Source organism: Callorhinchus milii, unplaced genomic scaffold (genome assembly GCF_018977255.1).
Source record: "Callorhinchus milii isolate IMCB2004 unplaced genomic scaffold, IMCB_Cmil_1.0 Scaffold4, whole genome shotgun sequence".
Classification (NCBI taxonomy): Eukaryota; Metazoa; Chordata; class Chondrichthyes; order Chimaeriformes; family Callorhinchidae; genus Callorhinchus; species Callorhinchus milii.
Window position 1 is genome coordinate 19,637,995 of NW_024704745.1, and position 21,883 is coordinate 19,659,877.

Here is a 21,883-nt window from a genome sequence, read left to right on the forward strand (position 1 = left end):
AGCTCCTTAGGGGTTCACATTTCTTTTTGCTTAAAGTGGAAGGAAACATATTTTTGACCGTATTAATTAATCACTACTGAAATTGCCAGAGTTCCTGACATTTTTTGGTACTGAGTGTGAGAATTGTGATTCCTTCAACGATAATGAAAAAGTAATATCCAATAGACAGGCACCTGCAATAACGATCATTTCATGGCTCTGAAGCAGCTAATGAACCACTTTGCACTTATAACATTGGAACATTTTATGTACAATTCGTGACAACTTATCTCAATGGCAGCAATGAGTAGATGTGGCCCCAAAAGTCATTGTTAGCATTGTATTGCAGTGACATGTTTGTTTGTGGGGGATTACTCCACTTCCTCTTCCTCCCTCCATAGGCAAAAAAACATGAAAAGTGTAACAATACATTTCACCCGGTGTTAGAACTGTCATGTTTTATTAGAGGCTTGAAAGAACATAATTTAAAAATACAAATTTAAGGCATGATTACTGCCGCTCAGTAGCACTTCAGGATCCAAATGCACATTGAGAATGTTGGAAATTGGAGATAATATTGGCAAAAAGGTGAACTGACAGAGAAATGTAGCAAGCGAGATAATGGAAGTGAAAACAACAAATTACATTAAACATGCCATGATGGGAGAGGGATGGAGTGCATGGCAGGAAAGCATTTCCATGAGCCAGGTCACCTTATTCATCAAAGCTCCGATCTTCACAGTACAAAACTATGTGAAACAACTACAACGACAACAACTTGGATTTATATAGCGCCCTCCACTCTGGACTAATGAATCTCGGACTTCCACTATCTGATGTACTGTAATTTGAAGATGCAATGATTGTTAATGTTTTGAAAAAGAGGAATTTGATAAGCAGTGCAACAAAAGAGATTTGATGAGAGGAAAACACGAGTATTAGGTACCAGTTGAGTCCAGTATTACCTGAATTGTGGGGTATATTTCCTATGCACTGTCTGTGCACAAACATATAAAAGTACATATAATGTTAGCTCTGCACCTGTGTCAGGGAAGTATAGGAGTGCAATTCAGAATCTAACTAGATGTGTGTGTAAATGTAATTAATGATGATAGCGAAACATTGGCTATATTCAGAATAATGAGATCCCAGAGTACCACTTCTGTTCTTGAGGAGATTGCTGCCTGTGTTGTATGGTTATGTTCACCTTGTCTGTTTGTAAATAGATGTGGATGGAGCATGAGAACCATATTGAGGAATCACTTGTTTCCTTGCAGTCAGAAAGTTGTCTCTGTAGTTTGGAAATTTCACTTCTGTGGGGCATAGGACAGTAAAGGCATCTCTCATGAATGCTGCTACTGCTGTTAAGGAGGCATTGAAGTTAGAATTACAAGGAATATTCATGATATGACCAATTTCAACTCTCTTGAACACAGTTACAGGTAACCCCAACAAAGAGATTATGAAACCTTGTGTAATAATAATAATCCTTGCATTTGGTATAACGCCTTAGCGTTTCGTTGAGACGTTTCAAAGCGCTTCACAGAATATACTGTAAAGTGAATTGACCGCATATTTTGTGGGCGAAATGCGGCAGTCAATTGCGCACAGCTATGCATTGTAATTTGAAGATGCAATAATGTTAATGTTTTGGGAAAGAGGACTTTGGAAAGTGTGTCATAATAACCCTGGTCACACCCTTTATAAGCACCAATACGTCATCTTCTATCTATACTAATAAAACGACTCTGTCTGTGTGCGCTTCGAGAAGGATCTCAATAACCGATTGACATAGAGACATGATTTGTACTTCACTGGAAAGGTCTTGCATCTGAGGGTGACATGGGCATATTTGTTTTCGGGTATCTCCCATCGTTCATGAGTTATGACCTAAAATGTATTTTAGTTTTGCATTTTTTTGCTGCAATTACACCTGGTGGCTGCCGAGTCAAAGTGGCACTGTGGCATCGTGCAGTTAGTTATATCTAGTGGCTCCACTGGCTGATCGTGACACTGTGGAATCCTGCGTCACAGAGCACGCAACATAGCCAAGCGGTGGTGGGAACAAAATAAAGAACACAAGACGAAGCTAAGCCACGGCATCAATGACAAAATTATATTTTTAAAGGGCCTTTTACGTTGGGAGGATGTCCCAGTGATTATAAATTATACATTTATATTCATCATTATAAAGATGCCTAAGCGAAAATCAAACCTTTCAAGGATAAGTAAAAGTCCTAGACAAACAAGAGAAGGCCCATTAAATGAAACTGAAGAACAAAAAACAGCGCAGCTGGTGAATGGTACCTTTAAACTGCTTTGTGAACTCAGAAATATGACCAGAAAAGAAATTAAATAAAAATGTACAACACTTCTGCAGCAAATAAAACAAAACATTAATAACAGATGGAAAAACATTTTCACTTGAAAATGTAATTTTGTGTCTTGGCCCATTTCCAGAACCATAAGCTCCACGATTGTCACTCTTTATATTTTAAAATATAGTAAATTCCTGATGGGCTCAATGGCGAGTTATCTGGAGTGGCGAGTTAGGCATATGTGTAAATATATAAAAATATATAATGCGTCCGGGATATTAACAGCATGATGACTTAAATAGTAGTGACAAGTTAGGCCAGGGTCAAGTTATCAGGAATTTGCTGTATTAAATTCTGGACGGGTTTTACGCCAGCTCCATAAATTAAAGAATCAGGTGTAAGTGGTCAGCTTGTGTCTCCACAGGCAGTTTGAAAATTTATTAATATGGCATGATTGATGATGCAAGATATGTTTGACTTTGTAATGCATAAAATCTGTGCAGACAATCAGTACTGTGATGATTTAATCTGTAAAAAACATTGAGAAAATATGCAACTGTACCTTAATGTCTTCACTGGTTTGAAAACATTTGAAATTTGGACTTGTAATATTTAAGGCTTTTGCACTGCATAGGAAATGCATATCTTTAAGAGTTGGATCTTGGATCCCCCTGCTTTAGCCAACTTTGAATGATAAGTTATAGTGCTGTGTTTAATCATTCAGGAGGATTCACTTCAGGCCTCAGAATGCACCGAGCAGCTGGATAGATGCCTAGAAAATGAACTTTCTCAAAGAGACTATTTGGTTCCAATGGTTCTTGTCCTTAAATGTCCTGTGGGTTTTATTGTAGGCATTATTTGAAAAACAAAATTAACGATGGCATGTAGAGGTAGTTTCCCCTCCGTCGATTGATTTGACTGTGAAATAAGGCTTTAAAAGAGTGGTTGAAAAGCAGGGCTTGCATTTTATCAATGATGACTTTGCCATCATTGTCACTTATGTTTGACCATAAATCTCTCCACTTTAAATGCCTGACGTTGGTACTGATGCCTGATGACAGGAATTTGAGCTGGATGTCCTCCAATACTCTGTCTCAAGTGGTCATTATCCATCTGTGAGTGCCAGCTGGCTACTCCACTGTAAAGGGCCTCACAGCCATGCAGAGTTTATCATTCCCAGCTGCCGAGCACATGCTATAGATGGCCAGGAGTGGGACCCAAGGACCAGGGCGAATTTAGCTTCCCCAAATAAACCCGGCTGAGACCAGCAAACTCAGCACAGACCAGCATTTGAAACTGTTGAGTTCCTGGTCTGTAATCTACAACTCTATCCATTGCACCATCACGGCTGCCAACTCAACAGCTAGCTTCATTTGAGTAAGTTGAACAGCATTTTTTGGCAGCTAATGTGGCAATTGATGGGCAGATGTTCACAGTGAGTTTGTGAACATTTGTCCACACCTGCCACACTAGCTGCTAGTTCCAACAGACCACATTGCACCTGAGCCTACAGCATACCATTCATCAATATGGTCTTCCCCTCCCTAACTCTGGGAAATCCAGGGCAAATTTAGCCTCCATATGCAAACCTGGCAGGGACCAACAGACTCAATGGTCTGTAATTCCCTGCACCTTGGGACACCTCCTGACATGAAAGGTGCTATACAAATGTAATCTTGTTGTTATTGTTGTCATTCCTGTCAGCCATCAAGTCCGGGATGAGATCTAACTTCAGGCACTGACATTGTCAATGTACATGGATACACACTCCTTCTCACTGAGCCAGTGCAGAATCTGTGTCTTGCTTGACTCCCAACTGTCCTTTTAACCTTGCATCCGTGCTCTGACCTGTTCAGCTTTCCACCAGCTCCACAACATTGATCGCTTTCACCACTACCTGTCTCCTTGGGCTGGCAAGACCCTTATCCATGAAGCATTGTCGCCTCTGAGTCAGAAGGTTGTGGGTTCAATCACCGTGTTGGGACTTAGAATCACATAATCTAAGATGACACTTCAATACGATGCTGGAGGTGTATTGCATTGTCAGAGGTGCCATCCTTCAGATGAGACTTTAAACCAAGGTCCCGTCTGCCTGTTCAAGTGGACTTTGAAGATCCCATGGCACTATTTGAAAAGAGTAGGGAGTTTCTCCCGGTGTCCTAGCCATCATATTCCCCAAATAAAATTAGTCACTCACTTCATGGCTGTTCGTGGGACAATGCAGTGCACAACTGGCTGCTGTATTTCATCCATAAAATACACAATGCAAGGTTTATTATTATTATTCATCCCATCCAGGCTTAATTACACCAACTTTTTGCTCACTGGACTTCTCAACTCTTCCCTTTACAGATGCAGACTATCCAGACCTCTGAAATTCATGTCCTTTCCCACAAAGGATACCCAATGAGATAAAGTAGCAGGAGGACTTAGAGTTGGCTTTCAAGATGATATTTGATATACCTCTGAAACTTTGACTAGACAATTTACTGCAGAGATAATGTGGCTCAAATGTACAAAGTTACACAAATTTAAAATAATAACAATATAATAATCCTTGCATTTGATATAGAGCTTTATCGTGTCATTGAAACGTCTCAAAGTGCTTCACAGGTTATACTGTAAAGTGGATTGACTCTGTATTTTGTGGGCGAAATTATGATAGTAGTACATTGGTTAAAACAGTTATGCTCCACCCCATCCTGCTGAACTACTAATCAATACTGTATTGGATGTTGATAGGATTTTGGAGGTAGTAATGATGTTTGCAAATGTAGTTGCACAGAATCTCCAAGCAGCCTTGCATAGATGTTGTCTTCTGTTAAAGAATACATGCAGTCAATTTGCAGCTCGGCATGATGTAAATTGACAGTCTGCCAGCCTTTGCGTAACACAATTATAATCAGTAAGTTCTTTTGCTGGAAATACATACTCAATGGTATTTTTGTCTTTGACATTTTAAAATATCAGGTTGCCATCACAAGTGGGGCGAAAACCTCCACAGGAAGCTTAAACTCAAACCATCAGCAGGGGACTCAGATGTGGTGCTCTCTGCTGTTATTGCTAAGGAACATTGCTGCTGTTGAAGAATTTGTTATAATGAGAATTACGGTGTTCACAAAGTCTATATTTAAGATTAATTTGCCATCGTAACTGCACAACACGGCTGCATTTTCCCACTAACTTACTGTTAACTACAGAAAATGGATCTGTCATACTGATTACTAAAACAGCAATATTTTTGTTATGCCTTTAAAATTGGAAATACCATTAATTACACTCGTCTAACTAGCCTAGAAGAAATATTGGGTAAGGAGGCAACAACTGTTTATTATGGGAGCCTAGCAGTTATTGTCAGTGTTGAAACCTGGCAACTTGACTGTCCTTGTAAAAGGAGAACAGAAAAAGCTTGAAAATACTGTATTCTTGGATGATAAATCTTGAAATAATAGTATTAGTGTCTCAGGCCATGATGTGTCAAATCATGGGGACAATCTGGAGTTCTGATGCTTGTGAAATTTGGAAGTGTTCTAAGAGTGACCTTAAATATGTTGACAGCATGATTGACAGCTATCCACCATTCTGTGTCCAAAATGTGCTGTGACACACTTTGCTACAAGTTGTTAAATTCCATCTTTCATAGTTCAACCCACTTAACTTAATCTACTACATGCCTTTGCAGTTTTCTCCACAATTTTAATACCGACTCACGCATACCGACTCATGTGATTTTGATACTGACTCATGCTGGAGTCCTGTAGTTCAGTGGTTAGAGCACTCGCCTCGCAAGCGAGAGACCTGGGTTCGATTCCCAGCAGGGCGAAACGTTGGGCAAGTTTCCTTACTCCACACGCCTGATAATAGTCCCTTGAGAGAAAAAAAATGATCACTTCAATCCACAACTGTTTGTGGGACATTGTTGTCCGCAATTGGCTGCTGCGATTCGCCCACAAATATACAGTCAATTAACTTTACAGTATATTCTGTGAAGTGCTTTTAGACTTCTAGAAGATGTGAAAAGTGCTATATCAAATGCAAGGATTATTTTATTATTATATTGTTGTGTAGTGACATTGTAGTGACATTGGCAAACTTGGAAATGTAATAATTGTGTTTGATATAGCACCTACAATGTCAAAATGTCACAAAGATCTTTAGAGGCGTTTGCTGTCAAGGGTAGTGATTATGTGCATTTGTAGGCCGAGAGGGAACCCAGTTGCAATGCAGCAATGACCCACAAACAGCCTTGAAGTGAACGACCAATTTTTCTGGAGGATTGTCAGCCAGGATACTGGGAGAAAATCTTTTGCTCTTTTTGAAATAGTGCCTGGAATAGTTGGATCTTTAACATCCACCAGAACATCCAGTTGCAACCTGAGTTTTAATATCTCATATGAACGATGGAACCTCCAACAATGTACCGGCCATGGTGTGTTGGCCCAGCCCAAAGTCCCGATATATATGGCTTTGACCCCCAATTGTCTGACCAGAAGTAAGAGTGCTTCCAAACTGAACCAAGATGTCACCTATAATTATCAGTCGTCAAGATATCTCAAAGTGCTTGATAGGATTTTACTGTGAAGTGTAGTGACTGTGTATTTTATGAATCCATTGAGCTATGAACGATTATATATTATGCATTTATAATATTTCCAGTTATTTCAATACCCTAGCGGGGAGACCATTATGTAAGGTCTTCAAGCTTCTCCCCTTTGCTAGCCTCCAGTTTCCCTGTTCACCTGACATCAAATCATCCTTCTTTGTTGCGATTACTGAAGCAAAATATTAATTGAACAGTTCTACAGTGCCCCTATCTTCTGTTTTAATAGGTCCGCCTTCCTCTTTACCACTGTTGCTTGATGTATTTATAAAAGCATTTTCTATTATCCTTCATGTCACCTGCAAGTCTTTTTCCATATTCCCTCTTTGACAAGTTAACAAAAAATTTTCAGACAGTTTAAATAATAGCATCATGCCACATTAATTTATCAACTTATTCATTTATTCCAAGTTGATAAATTAATGCGGAATGATACTATTGTATTCCATAGATGCTGCCCCTGAAACCAAGTCAGATGTGGTAGTAGAAAGAACATCCTCCAGGAAGACTCAGTCCACTCGAAAAAGTGCTTGAACAGCAAAACTGCCATGTTTTTTTAACCCCAGGGAAGCCTATATATGTCATATCAAGCCATGAGCCTTAAGTGTCACTTGAAGGGAAAAAATTCTATACATGTATTGTGGAATCTGACATTCAGTGTGTTTATGTATTATACTAAGATCAGGACTTGTATGGTTTGCAATAAAATACATATTAAGATTGGCTCCTGATTATCTCAATTGCAGTGTTTGAAGCAGGAGAAATAATAGTTAAAAAAAGGGGAATAGACTATACATTTAACATAAGAAAAACTGTTGCTGTCACAGGGGTTGTGGAAGAGGTGCAGAAATTAAGTTTTTTTAGGAGCAGGAATTCCAACAGTTCAACTCAAGTGACAAATGATGAACGACTCTCAGTCTATTTCAGCATTTATTTCTAGGGGAAATCTCTATAAACTTGGGGATAAGTACCTGACAGATGTCAATAATCCAACCGAATTGGGCTTTTGAAGTTCTTCTCCAGCTCCCTGTGGTTGTGAATGCACTACACAGATTGTAACACTTGTTTAATCAGTCTCAACTATGAGATGGGCACAGTATAATGAGAATATTACTCTCAGCAGTTTTTATAAATGAGATAAAGGAGCCCTACTAGAGACCTGCCTGGCAGCCTATGAACACAACCCATAGTGCAAAACATCATTGCAACAGCAATGAGACCCAGCACCTTCCATTGCCAATTTTTCCTGATGCCAAGATGGCCCAGTGCCATTCTGCGCAGGAACTAAATATCATTACAGAAGTGGTATCTAAACCAAAATGGTAATGTAGAAACTAACCCTTCACAACCCTTCTAAAATCATATCTTTTTGACTGTGCTTTTTGTAAACGTCCTTGATTCTCCTTTCTCCCCGCTTGTCGCTCCCTAAATGTTTATTTTATGTGAAATCCCTGTTAAATGCAATTTATTGATATTTAACATGGTGCTCGTTTGCCTTATGCAGAATTTGAATTTCTTTATAATTACAAATGTCTCCATAATTGACTTTGTCGTTTATAACAATTGGCATTGATTCGTGTTTAGTAATGTGCAGTTGATGTGCAGCTTATCATCTATGAAAAATCACTATATGCAGTGTTCTAATGTACACTTTTCCTACGTGGAATCCCATTATAAACAAGTAACTATCAGCGAAAGGCTTGTGATAGACCCCGATATATATGTTAATGAATTGTATGCAATTTGCTTCAAAGCAATGCCAAAGGAATAAAGTACCGCAAATTTACATCAATGCTGAATGTTTTCTTTCTGTAGTGATTTTCAATGCCGCACACAGCTCATTAATAGCAAGGAATGCAAGACCTAATGAATAAATTTATTTAAAGTTATATATATTTATCTGCATAGAAGTTCAAAATAATTTATTTTTTTGATGAAAGAATTACTGTACTACTCAATGTAGATTGGATCATTGACAAACAAATTATCTACCACTGAAACCTGTAATAGTGAACAAAAAACAACCAGAGATGAGAAACATGTTTGCGGAATACCTATTGTAGTATTATCGTCTTGCTGAGCAAGTCAGAACAAGATTTTTTCTAACCTTTTCTGTCACTTGCATTTAATGACTTTTTTGAAACTGTCATCAAAACACAAGTCAAAAACATGAGCTCAAGTAGCTGAAGTTCAACATCACCACCAGCAGTAAATATTTATTTGACTTTAACTGTTAAAGAATGTTTTTTTGGAGAATGACTGAGTCTGAGAGTGAATCTGGGTTTGGTGTATGCAAATTTCTTCTAGCCTCATTGGAAAATCATTGCATGGAGTCACTACAGTAATAATAATTCTTGCATTTGATATAGAGACTTATCATGTCTTCGAGACTTCTCAAAGTACTTCACAGAATATACTGTAAAATGAATCGACTATATTTTGTGGGCAAAACTCTGCATCCATTTGCGCACGGCAGTGTCCCACAAACAATTACCAAATTATTATTATTATTTTTATTTATATATTTTTTGAAGGGATTACTACCCCTAAAAGCGATCTGCCAATCGACTAACAGCCAGGATCCTACTTACTGCTAGGTAAACAGAGGCGTTTGGAGTAAGGAAACATGCCCAATGTTTCACCCAGCCCGGGAATCGAACCCAGGTCTCTTGCTTGCGAAGCAAGTCCTCTAACCACTAATCCACAGTATATAGAACTTGAGGACTGAACACTGATTTGATTGTAATTGAATCAGAAAGAATTTACAGTTTAGAAAGACGCCATTCTACCTCTGACTGATACTTGAAGTTTCACAGTACAATGGGTTCTCACATTTTATAAGTGAATGACACTAAAGTTATTTTTAGTTCTCACTCAAAAGTCTTTTCTGAAAGTGGACTTTATTGTAATAATGATAATAATAATAATTCTCCTTGCATTTGATATAGCACCTTATCACGTCTTTGAGACATCTCAAAGTGCTTCACAGAGTATACTGTAAAATGAATTGACTGTATATATTTTGTGGGCGAAACACGGCAGCCAATTGCGCACAGCAGTGTCCCACAAACAGTCATAGATTGAGTGATCAAATTATTATTAATTTAAAAAAAAAATTTTAAGCGATTATTACCCCGGAAAAGCGATCCGGCAAATGACTAACGTCTGGGTTCCTACTTACTGCTAGGTAAACAGAGACATGTGAAGTAAGGAAACTTGGCCAACATTTCACCCTGCCAGGAATCAAACCCAGGTCCTCTCATTGGTGAATTGAGTGCTCTAACCACTAAGCTACAGGACTTTGCCCCATATGATACAAAAACCCAATACTTTGAGCTTGCAGAGTTGTGTCATTCAGAACTCTGCAGCTCGTGTACTGTCCCGCACCAGGCTTCGGGACCACATCACTCCCACCCTCGCTCGCCTCCACTGGCTCCCCATCCCCCAGAGGATTGATTTCAAGATCCTCATCCTCACCTACAAGGCCATTCACGGCCTTGCTCCCTCCTACCTCTCCAACCTACTATCCCCTACCTACCTGCCCGTACCCTCCGTTCCTCTGGCTCCGGTCTGCTCCACGTCCCCCGCCCCAACCGCCCTACCATCGGTGGTCGGGCCTTCAGCCTCTCAGCCCCAGGCTCTGGAACTCCATCCCCCAGTGCCTTCGCCGCCTCCTCCCTTTCCTCCTTCAAGGCCGGTCTCAAAACCTTTCTCTTTGACCGTGCCTTCAGCTCCCCTCTCGACTCTCTTCCCCCTCCTCGCTCCCTCCCTTCCCTCCCCTCACCCTGACCATTTCCCCCCTCCTCGCTCCCTCCCTTCCCTCCCCTCACCCTGACCATTTCCCCCCTGCTCGGGTCATGACCCAACTGTACAGCGCCTTGGGACGTCCTCCTGACGTGAAGGGCGCTTTATAAATGGAATCTTGTTGTTGTTGTTGTTGTATTGTGATCAGGAGTGGGGTTTCTGTTTTGACTTAACCAATCTGGATTTACATGCAGGAACAGAAGTAGGACATTTGGTCCTTTGAGCTTGTTCTGCCATTTTATTAGATCATGGCAGATGTTTTAATTCTATTTAATAATAATCACAATAATCCTTACATTTGACATAGTGCTTTATCATCTTGTTGAGATCTCTTAAGCTCCAAATCAAGTGATTCCCTGTTCAAGCAGGACCTACGGGGACAATTTGCACCCACGTCACACAGGTCGAAACTATGGTTTTACTGGTGTGAAGCAAGACACACTTTGAAGAGAATGTTAAAATAATTAATATTTCTAAGCTGACAACTTCATAGAGACGGAATGATTTGTGATTTAGTTGATTGCTCGAGGCGCAACACGGACATCAAAGCTGGGAGCTCATTAGTAAAGATTGATTTGCTGTTTTTCTGTTTCATTAGCGTATCTCTTGCAGTCAGTGTGATTCCAATTGAAAAGGAACATCTGGTTTATTCATATAAGTACAAGACTCTCAAAGAAATAAATTCCTCTCAGGTTGGATCTGAACCATTATCTCTACATGCAAAACTGTTGAGATAGATTTGTGAAGCAATATTAGGAAACATCGGTTTACGCATGGGCCAAACAAAGGAGCTTGCATTCCCATTAATCGTGGTGCTTATCTGAAGGTAATCTGCTCACAAAATACTTATTTGAAGCAGAAAGGGACGTCACAGCAGATCTAGAGCATTTAGGGCAAAAAATGGACCAGCATTTCAGGTCTGGCGGTTCATCAGAAGTTTTTAGTTTTATTTCTTCAAAAAGTACAATGCTAATCAATGAATGTGCTTGTTAGAAAAAATGTTAATGGATATTGCTCCTTTACAAAAGAACTACAACTGATATTAATATTTTTTTTTCTCTGGTACAAGCCACAATTTATGCTGCGTTTTCCCCAACAAGGGCATTGTCAACCCTTTATCTGTACTACAGGATTATATATTTCTTATATTTTTATGACTCAAATTTCCCTTTTTTTTCCTTCTTTCAGGCCATCAATACTTTGTCGGAGTACAGTTCCACCCAGAATTCACCTCCAGGCCCATGAAGCCTTCACCACCATATTTAGGCCTTCTGCTTGCATCAACAGGCAAATTGAATGGCTACATACAACGTGGATGTAGACTATCCCCGAGGTAACTGGCGTTTTGCATACAAACTTGACCAACAAAGAATAATATAGATGAAAGCGCTTTGAGACGTTCATTCTGCCTGAAAGCGCTGTGTGTATAGACAGTATGTGCAATGTGTCGTGTACAAGAACAGTGACTAAACAATAACCCTGCGATTTGCTTCTTCCTGTCACGTGATTGATATTGTGCATGTGCTTGTGTTGTAGTGCCAGTGCCGTGTATTTGCTGACATCTATCGAGAAAGACTCCGGGGGATGCTGTTCTGACAACACCTAAATTTCTATGAGTTTACAACATCCATGGAAAGAAATCAAAACGTTTTAAAATTCAAAAATAGTCGGTAGAGAGTTAATGGCAATCACACGCATTGAGTTCATTTTTGTTTATTTTTACTCATCGAAGAATTTAACTACTAAGTTCCATGATTCTGATGTTTATTTGTTCTGGTATTTCTGACATTCTCTCGGGTTACTGTATTTCCTCTTTCTTCAGTTCCTCCCTCCCTTCTCCCATGGTAAGAAGGAGAGAAAGATAAAATCATCAAAAAAAGGTGGTAAGCAATAAAGGAATGGGGCTGGGTTACACTGGGTTAACACTGGGTTATTTCAGCTCTGCAATTGGACCTTGGCATGGTACCAGTCCAGTCCAGGCTGTTCCAAGTGTATTTGAGGTCAGAGTACAAAAGTACTACTATTAATAATAATATTATTGTACCTTTCATGTCAGGAGACTTTGGTTATGTTCATACATGGGCTCGAGAGCAAGTTAATGCTCTGAGATTACACTCCGCAAGAATACTTCAAAAGGCACAATTCGGGTTTCAACAACAGGTGTTTATTATATGCCTCTTGTTCCTTTTGAGTGTCACAGCTAATAAAATGCACACACTTATGTATCGTTCTGAGCTTGTGCAAGAATAAAGTTGCAGCTGCCTGGGGTCAACGAAGGGCGATCACAAGATCTCAATATTCTCCTGGCTTTGGTCTTTTGCTCAGGCTTTATATAGACTTATGTTTATGATTTGTATCTTTTAGCATGTCATGCTGTCCTATCATTCATCTTCGGCATATCTAGCTTTGCTTTTACTTTTTGCTTTTTTTTTGCTTTTACTGCTTTTACAACGCCTTGGGACATCCTCCCGTTGTGAAAGGCACTATACAAATGTAATCTTGTTGTTCTTGTTGTTGTTGTTCTGCTTTATCTACTTTAGCCTTCATACACGGTCAGATGGTCCATCAAACAGGGTTCCTTTCAAGCTTTATGTAGGTTTATGCTTGCAATTTGTCTCTTTTAACATATACTGTAAATAATAATAATAATCCTTGCATTTGATATAGCACTTTATCACGTCTTTGAGATGTCTCAAACCACTTCACAAAATATACTGCAAATTGAATTGACTGTATATTTTGTGGGCAAAACATGGCACCCAATTGCACACAGCAGTATCCCATAAACATTCATGGATTGAGTGACCCAATTATTATTTAGATTTTTTTTAAGGGATTATTATCCCGGAACAGCGATCCACCAATTGATTAACAATTGGTTCCTACTTACTGCTAGGTAAACAGAAGCGTGTGGAGTAAGGAATCTTGCCTAACATTTCGCCCCAGCCGGGAATCGAACGCAGGTCCTCTCGCTTGCAAGGCGAGTGCTCTAACCAATACCCTACAGGACTCCATAAGTGCGGAACAGTAAAGTGCAGTGCGTGTGTGTTTTGTGCTCAAATGCGGCAGCCAATGGACAAAAGGGCAGAAGACTCATAGCTGTGTGAATATTTGAAGTGTCACACTGGCATTGTGGAAGGTTTGCTGTTCATGAGGATAAATAATATTAAAGGGAATGGGCAAAGAGCAGGGGAATAAGGTTAAAGTCAGTAGCTCCACTATGCGAAGCTACCTAGCACGAACACAATGCCCCAAATGGCCTTCTTCTGTGCTATCAACTTTATATGAATCTTGGATTTTAGTTTAACACATTATTGAGGCAGTATTAAGTGTGTAATATGCTGTGCTGTGCTGTATGTTGTCAACACTGTACTGCCTACTTCCTAGAACTAACAATTTTGAAACAATTTAATGCATAACATCATGTTGAATTCCTCCACTTTGTGTGGGTAAAACCTTTTGCTTTCAGGCAGTTGTTACCTTCAGTAAACACAACAACAAAGCACTGAACCTGGAAAGGAGAAAACGATACCAGCTGGAAACCAAATAATTTAGAGTTGTTTTGTGTTCTTATCTATAAAGAGCTTTTTGTCCAAAATAATTATTTGCTAATGGACTTTTGCTTATTGGGGTGTGAGTGCTGGGTAATGGAACACTTTTACAGTACTTACATCCAACACAATGGTGACCAGTATATGCCGTTCATTAAGTGTAGTAAATCTTCCATTCTGTGCTTACAATAGGAAGATTCATTGTAAGAAAACTCCAATTGTACAATATACCATTTGAGGCACACAGTGAAAGACTTGTAGTAAGCGGAAGGGAAATAATAACTCTCTCACCAGCACCAAATTCTCCCAGATCAGATGATTTAAAGCAGGAGCAGGTGCAGGTAAAGTTGCTTCTGAATTGCTCCAACAATGTACTTTCTACCTCTACCTCAGAAGGACAGCCCTGTTCCACAAGTTGTATTATTATTATATTTCATTCCGTTATTAATATATGGAGAGAAAGATGTAATTTTATGTGACCAGGGTAAAATAGTCTCCATTTGTACTGTAATGTGGATCTGTAATGTTTGACAGCCTTTGTTGTCAGACCCCCATTGCTCTTTATCTGTTATGGTCTCCTCACTTGTGAAATCATTTTTCTGTGATATGATACTGGCCTTTTGCCACAGTCAGAATAAAAGTTGGGGAGAGAAGAATAAAATATATCTGCAGTGCTTTATAGAAAGTAACTGTAGAGTGAGGATGTGTCTAATTCAATATGACCTTTTCACCAAAGCACTTCTGGCTTTGTGACTTTTGCAAGTAATGCCCAGAAGTAACTGGGGAATGTACATGTCACACTTACCTGCCACCAACCTCTGTTCTTTTTTGTGTGTTCCTGTTTGTGTGTATCTACGAATCGATTAAAATAAATACTATATGTTTTCTCTTTACAGTTAAACATTGCTGATATGATTTCAGCTAGATGAAGGTGTGCCTCAGATTGCAGGGCTCTTGAATATGACTTTTAAAATATATAATAATAATATTCCTTGCATTTGTTATAGAGTCATTTGTGGAGTCCTGTAGCTCAGTGGCTGGAGCACTTGCTTTGCAAGTGAGAGACCTGAGTTCAATTCCAGGCAGGGTGAAACTTTGGGCAAGTTTCCTTACTCCACACGCCTAATAATAATCCCTCCAAAAACCCAAAACAATAATTAAATTGGTCATTTTCAATCTACGACTGTTTGTGGGACATTGCTGTGCGCAATTGGCTGCCGCGTTCGCCCACAAATATACAGTCAATTCACTTTATAGTGTGTTCTGTGAAGCGCTTTGGGACGTCCTCCCGACGTGAAAAGCGCTATAGCAAATGCAAGGATTATTATTATTATTATTATAGGGCCTCATCACGTCTTTGAGACGTCTCAAAACGCTTCACAGAATATATTGTAAAGTGAATTGACTGTATATTTTGTGGATGAAACTACTGGAGCTTTTCCACATTTGATCCACATTGACCTAAAGGAGAGTGAAACATATCACTTATGACCCCAGTCACTCTTTATAAAGAGACCTTCTTCTGATTACTCCAAGCTAAGTAAAACCTTAATCTCCAGAGCTATACCACATTAGTTTTCCCACTAAACAAACAATCACTCCAGTTTTCAGTATATCCTGTGAAGCACTTTGAGACATACCCTTGATGTGAAAGGCGCTATATCAAATGTAAGGATTATTTTTATTGTCAGTTGAACTCATTGTCTTACCCGAAGCGATATTTAATTCTCTCTTAGTAATCTTTACATTTTTTGGTACACCGCCTTTCATGTCAGATGGATGTCTCGAAGCACTTCATGTCAGCCTTCATTGCATCAACACATGTCTGGGATAATAATGAACATGACTGCTATGTTTATTGTAGATTCTTGGATTCTTGTGCCTCTATTTAAATCCCCAATTTTGAGTTCCGAGCAGTTATTATATAGGAACGAACCCTGCGTTTGCTCCATATTCCCAGCAGGGCGAAATGTTAGGCACATTTCCTTACTTTACACACCTCTATTTACCTAGCCGCAAGTAGAAACCCAGTTGTAAGTCCATTGGCGGATCGCTTTTCCGGGGTTAATAATTCCTTCAAAACAAAATAATAAATTGGTCACTTCAGTCCACGACTGTTTGTGGGACACTGCTGTGCGCAATTGACTGCCGCGTTTCGCCCACAAAATATACAGTCAATTCACTTCGCAGTATATTCTGTGATGCACTTTGAGACGTCTTGAAGACATGATAAAGAGCTATATCAAATGCAAGGATTATTAAGGATCATTATTATTATATTTTGTTGCATGCTGATTGAACCATGTACAACTGGGCTGATCATTTTCATGTACATTCAAGATCTAAATAACTATTTGTGAATCAATAATCAGTCCGGCCTGTGAAGCATTTTGAGACGTTTGAATGCTGCATCAAATCCAAGATTTAATAATAATAATAACAATAATAATAACAATAATAAAGGAATGATATCATGTGCTGATATTAATCTTCAGTTTTCATCCACAAAAAAAAGTTTTCTTTGCCAATGTTTTAGATTACGAACACACTGGTATTAACTCCATGGCTGAGCAGTCCATTACAATTTGGACTGTGATAACTGCAGTGAATTGAACACGTTGGGGTCTAATTTGATGAATTTTTTAAACAAAGAAATATGAGTCCTTCAAAAAAAAATTTAAACAAAGAAATATGACTCCTTCCAAAAATTAGAGATGAGTCTTTGAGGGAAATACAATGTTGAAATCTGCAAAAGGGACTTTCACTTTCTTAATTGAGTAATAATGTTAAGAAATACTACAAAATATCATCAGGGGAACACGTTTTAAATTGTTTGCCAACAAGGTGATGGGAGGTGGCTCCATGGATGATCTTACAAGATGTATGCAAACAGGGGGATGTGTTATGTCACTTATTTGGGATAACAGCATTTATATAAATACAGAAGTTGCTGGGAACAGTCAGCAGGTCAGTCAGCATCGATAGAGACTTTCAGGTCAATGACCTTTCGTCAGAACCTGAGTGTTCCCAGTGACTTCTGATATTATTTCAGATTTCCAGCATCTGCAGTATTTTTCTTTTCATGCATCCACTGTTTCTACATAACCTTGTTCTTTGAATGTGTTATATCATGGTGGGGCAAAGCATTTGTAGTTTTAATTCAAGTGTAAAATTGCTTTTGTTTCTCCTTCGTGCTAATGAATTAAACCTGATGAAAGTTATCTCACTGAGCGTGCTAATTGTTTATTTTCTGTTTTTTCATTTACATCTTTTCCATATCTAGTTGGACTGTTGATTTCAACAACTCCAGCAACAAAATTACATATGTATAGCGCCTTTCACGTCAGGAGGACGTCCCAAAGCGCTGGACAGTCAGAGTTTCGAACCCGAGCTTGGGGTAGGGATCGGGCAGGGTGATTTCAGACCGGTTTCCGTGTTGATTTTAGACTATAACGCTGAGCTTCTGTGGTGGTGCTTATGGTGCCCCTGAAGTGTTTGAATCAGATGCAGATTGCACCACTGTGCGACCATCCAACTCCCCGCAGCTACATATTTTTTTCCATTGCTTTCCCATCACTGAGGAATGAAATAACATGTCCAGCCATGCGATACATGTAGAATCACAGATGACTGGCAATGGATTGCAAGGCAATGGGTCAATGCCTGCATATTTCAGGAAAGTTAACACCTTAAGCTCTTTGCTAATTTATAATGCAAAGTACGGATTAAAGTATTTTATAATGCAAAGTAGGGACTACAGTACGATATTCATAGCAGGAGTTGTTGTTAGAGATGCCTGCTCTTAATCAGATGTACTTCACACCCACCCAAAGCAATTACACTCTAGAGGTAGATTCTTTCAGAGTGGATTGCCCATACGTCAGTCAATACAATGTACTTTTTAGTTGCCAGCAGGAGATGCAATTTGTGATTCTTCAGCATGTAGGTGACCCCATTTTTTAAAAAAAATTCTTACACACTATAAAACATCATAGCTTTCAGGGAGTTAGTAATTCCTTCAAAAATAATAATAATAATAATAATTTGGTCACTCAATCCACGACTGTTTGTGGGACACTGCTGTGCGAAATTAGCTGCTGCGTTTCACCCACAAAATGTACAGCTTTGAGACGTCTAGAAGATGTGATAAGGCGCTATATCAAATGCAAAGATTATTATTATTATTATCATGAGGCAGTATGAACACAAATGTAATTAAGGTGACAGGATTTTAAATTCCAAAATAGTGTGGGCTTGCACGACTGATAAACATGTTGCGAGTTTTTATTCACAGCAGATGAGTAGGAAATAAACTGTTTCAAATATTCCATAGAAAGAATCCATTGACTGTGAATAATGGTTGGGTCCTTAAATCAAGAGAGGAAACCTTCATAATTCATTAGTGCCCTTTGAAGAACGCACAGGAACTGGAGGTCTTTTGCATTTTATGAGTGTGGTATTTATAATGCTCATCTTTAGTTACCAAAGAAGTCAATAATCGTATTGGTACACATTACCACAACTTTCCAGTCAGTAGCTTAATAATGCTTTATTGAATTTTCACCAAATGCTAGAAGTGCCTTCTCATCCAACCTTCTTAAAATGAGTTTTGGGGAGCTGTCTATTCATGTTGCTTTACTGAGTTATCATTCACGCTAATCAAATAAAAGATAGATTTTTATAATAATACAGTGTGCATTTGCAGCATTTTGCTATTGACCTGTAGCACAGTGGTGAGGGGGAGAATTAAAACAGATCTAATATTCCAAGTAGAGGGCTTTGGAAAATAAGCTTTGCTGAAGAAAATGTTCACTTATTGCCGGATTATACTACAATTAATTGGAAATAGTATTGTAGAAATCTACAATGCTCCATTTGATGCGTTGCATTGTGTCGGTGTTTGTTCTGTCAATGTCACTATTCTAATCCCAATTCCCTCTTTTTTCCATCTAATAACCCTTATCCACATATGCTTATCTAATTCTCTTTTAAATATTCCAAATTGAACCTGCCTCCAATTGCCATTCCTCTGGCAAATGAGTCCACATTCTGATGAACCTTTGAGAAAAAAAATCTTCATAACTTTGCCTTTTGACGCAACTAGTTCTATTCAATTTACGCCTCCATGAATAAAGCTAGGACATTGGTGGGAATGCTCACAGTTAGGTGAGCAGGAAAGTTAATAACAGGTTAGGTGTGACCTCTTATCAGATCCAACTGACCCATCTCTGTCTTTTAGATACTAAAGATTAGATAAACATCGATCTATTGAGCATTATTAGAAATTCGTGCTAATATTTGGGCTATGGAATCTGCCGCAATCCTTCATTATTAAAATGCTCATGAAGAGCTTCAAAGGTATATAATAATAATAATCCTTGAATTTGATATAGCAATTTTACATTGGAAACCCATCTCATGTGACATGTTGATATGCCTGAAAATTGCAGTCAAATGGCAGGCGTGAACCCTCCCCCTCCCCTTCCCTCCCCCCCTCCCTCCAACTTTGGCTCAGTTGCTAGCCTTGGAGTTAGCTCAAAGCTTTCCAAAACCACTGTTGAAATTGAGGAGCACAGCGTTTGAGTGGCATTTCATAACGGTAGCCGCCGAAAGTTACATCACATTAGCGTTCACATTTCGCTTCACTCAGGCGGGTATCTAACACACACAGATACCTATCCCCATGCTTTTGTGTATCGAAACCAACCTACGGCGAGCTCTACATATGCTTGGAAATTTCCCTGGAATTGAATGTGCACTCTCTCTCCAGAAACACACACCCTGTTTACCTAACCTGAAAAAGTATTAAGCACAGGTTGAACAGAGTTTGGGAGGCTCAGGGTGTGCATTGGGGGTCCTGCTGGCGTTTAAGCAGCTAAAACTGCATAGATTGCCATTGCCAGCAGTCTGGCTAGCTTCGCATTGCTTGTCCAGCGAAGACCATCCTACATATTAGGGCTTTATCTTACAAAATGTACAAGAGCCAAGTGGGAAGAATCCCTGCCTTCAGTGACATGTTTGATTCTCCAGGTCTTGATGATGAGCGAGAGGATCAATACGTTTATAATAGTCATGTGATTAAATGTGTATGTGAGTCTGTTTTATACAACCTAATCACATTATGTGCTGCACTTGGACCAGTGTATCTATGATGGGAAATACAACTAAGTCATCCCAATCAAAACTGCATTGTGTACATTACTTTGGAAACAAAAACAGTACAGTTACAAAAGTTTCATGAAGTCATTTATACGTATGAAACCATATAACTGAGCAGGAGATACAGTGGAAATCATTGAGGTCGACAGTAGGACGGTCGGGGAAGCTCTATGATGTGTAGGATTTAATTATGGAATAATTTCTATTCCATCCTTCTAATCCAGGTTAATCCTGGAGGCGAAAGGCAGCCCCAGGCTCCTGTTCTCCACCACTAACCGGCTCCTCCGCCCTCCCTGACATGCCTCACAGATACTGTAGCTCAGTGGTTAGAGCACTCGCTTTGCAAGCGAGAGACCTGAGTTCAAATCCAGGCAGGGCGAAACCTTGGGCAAGTTTCCTTACTCCACACAGAGCCTAATAATAATCCCTCCAAAACAAAAAACAATCATAAATTGGTCATTTTCAATCTACGACTGTTTGTGGGACATTGCTGTGCGCAATTGGCTGCCGCATTCGCCCACAAATATAGTCAATTCACTTTACAGTGAAGCGCTTTGGGACGTCTAGAAGACGTGAAAAGCGCTATATCAAATGCAAGGATTATTATTATTATTACTTTCCTCCGATTCTCACTGCGAGCAAATGCTGGACTTCCTTGAGTCCAAAATTGAGGGAATCCACTCAGCTGCCACTGCCCTCGCAACGTCCAACCCCTCCCTACCCCCACCCCACACAATTACCCATCCAACAACTAGCCATCCCTCCTTCCACACCTTTGAACCTGTCACCCCCTCCTCTGTCATCGACATGGTCACCTCCATGAAGTTCACCACCTGCTCCCTTGACCCCATCCCCACTCCTCTCTTTAAATCCCAGCTCCAGCTCCTTGCCCCACTTCCCGCCGACATCATTTATCTCTCCATGTCATCTGGCACTGTTCCTTCCCCCCCCAAAACAGCCACTATCACCCCCACCCTGAAAAAACCTTCCCTCGACCCATCACAGCTGTCCAGCCCATCGAAAATCTCGCTTTCCTATCCAAGGTACTTGAGAGAGCCGTTGCCTTCCAGCTTCACTCTTTCCTCTCACTCCCTCCATGAACCCCTCTTGTCAAGGTCACAAACGCCATCCTGACCATGTGTGACCAGGGCTCCCTCTGCCTCCTCGTCCCCCTCGACCTCTCCGCCGCCTTTGACACCGTGGACCACTCAATCCTCCTCCACCACCTCTCCTCCCACCTCAACCTTCAAGGTTTGTCCTTGACTGGTTCAGGTCCTACCTTCCAGGCACTGGCAGCATCAGCCTCCATGGCTGCACACTCAACCTCACTAAGCCAGTCAGGAACCTGGGTGTCTTGTTTGACCCTGAACTGTCCTTTCTCCCCCACATCCGCGCCATGACCGGCACAGCCTACCTGCACCTCCTCAACATTGCCAGACTCTGTCACTGCCTCACCCCTCAGGCTGCCAAAA

The 21,883-nt window shown here is 39.9% G+C and overlaps 1 protein-coding gene across 2 annotated transcripts in view; it reads left to right on the plus strand.

Moving 5' to 3' along the window:
- Positions 1-21,883, plus strand: part of LOC103177501 (CTP synthase 2) — a 215,197-nt gene that overhangs the window by 171,169 nt on the left and 22,145 nt on the right. The window contains exons 18-19 of one of the 2 annotated variants that reach the window (XM_042334321.1): positions 11,890-12,034; positions 12,238-12,381. In XM_042334321.1, coding sequence (XP_042190255.1) covers positions 11,890-12,034; positions 12,238-12,307 — 215 coding nt within the window. In that variant the 3' untranslated portion in view covers positions 12,308-12,381. Of the gene's footprint in view, positions 1-11,889; positions 12,035-12,237; positions 12,382-21,883 lie in introns of those variants that run through there. The other variant, XM_042334322.1, reaches the window with a different exon arrangement.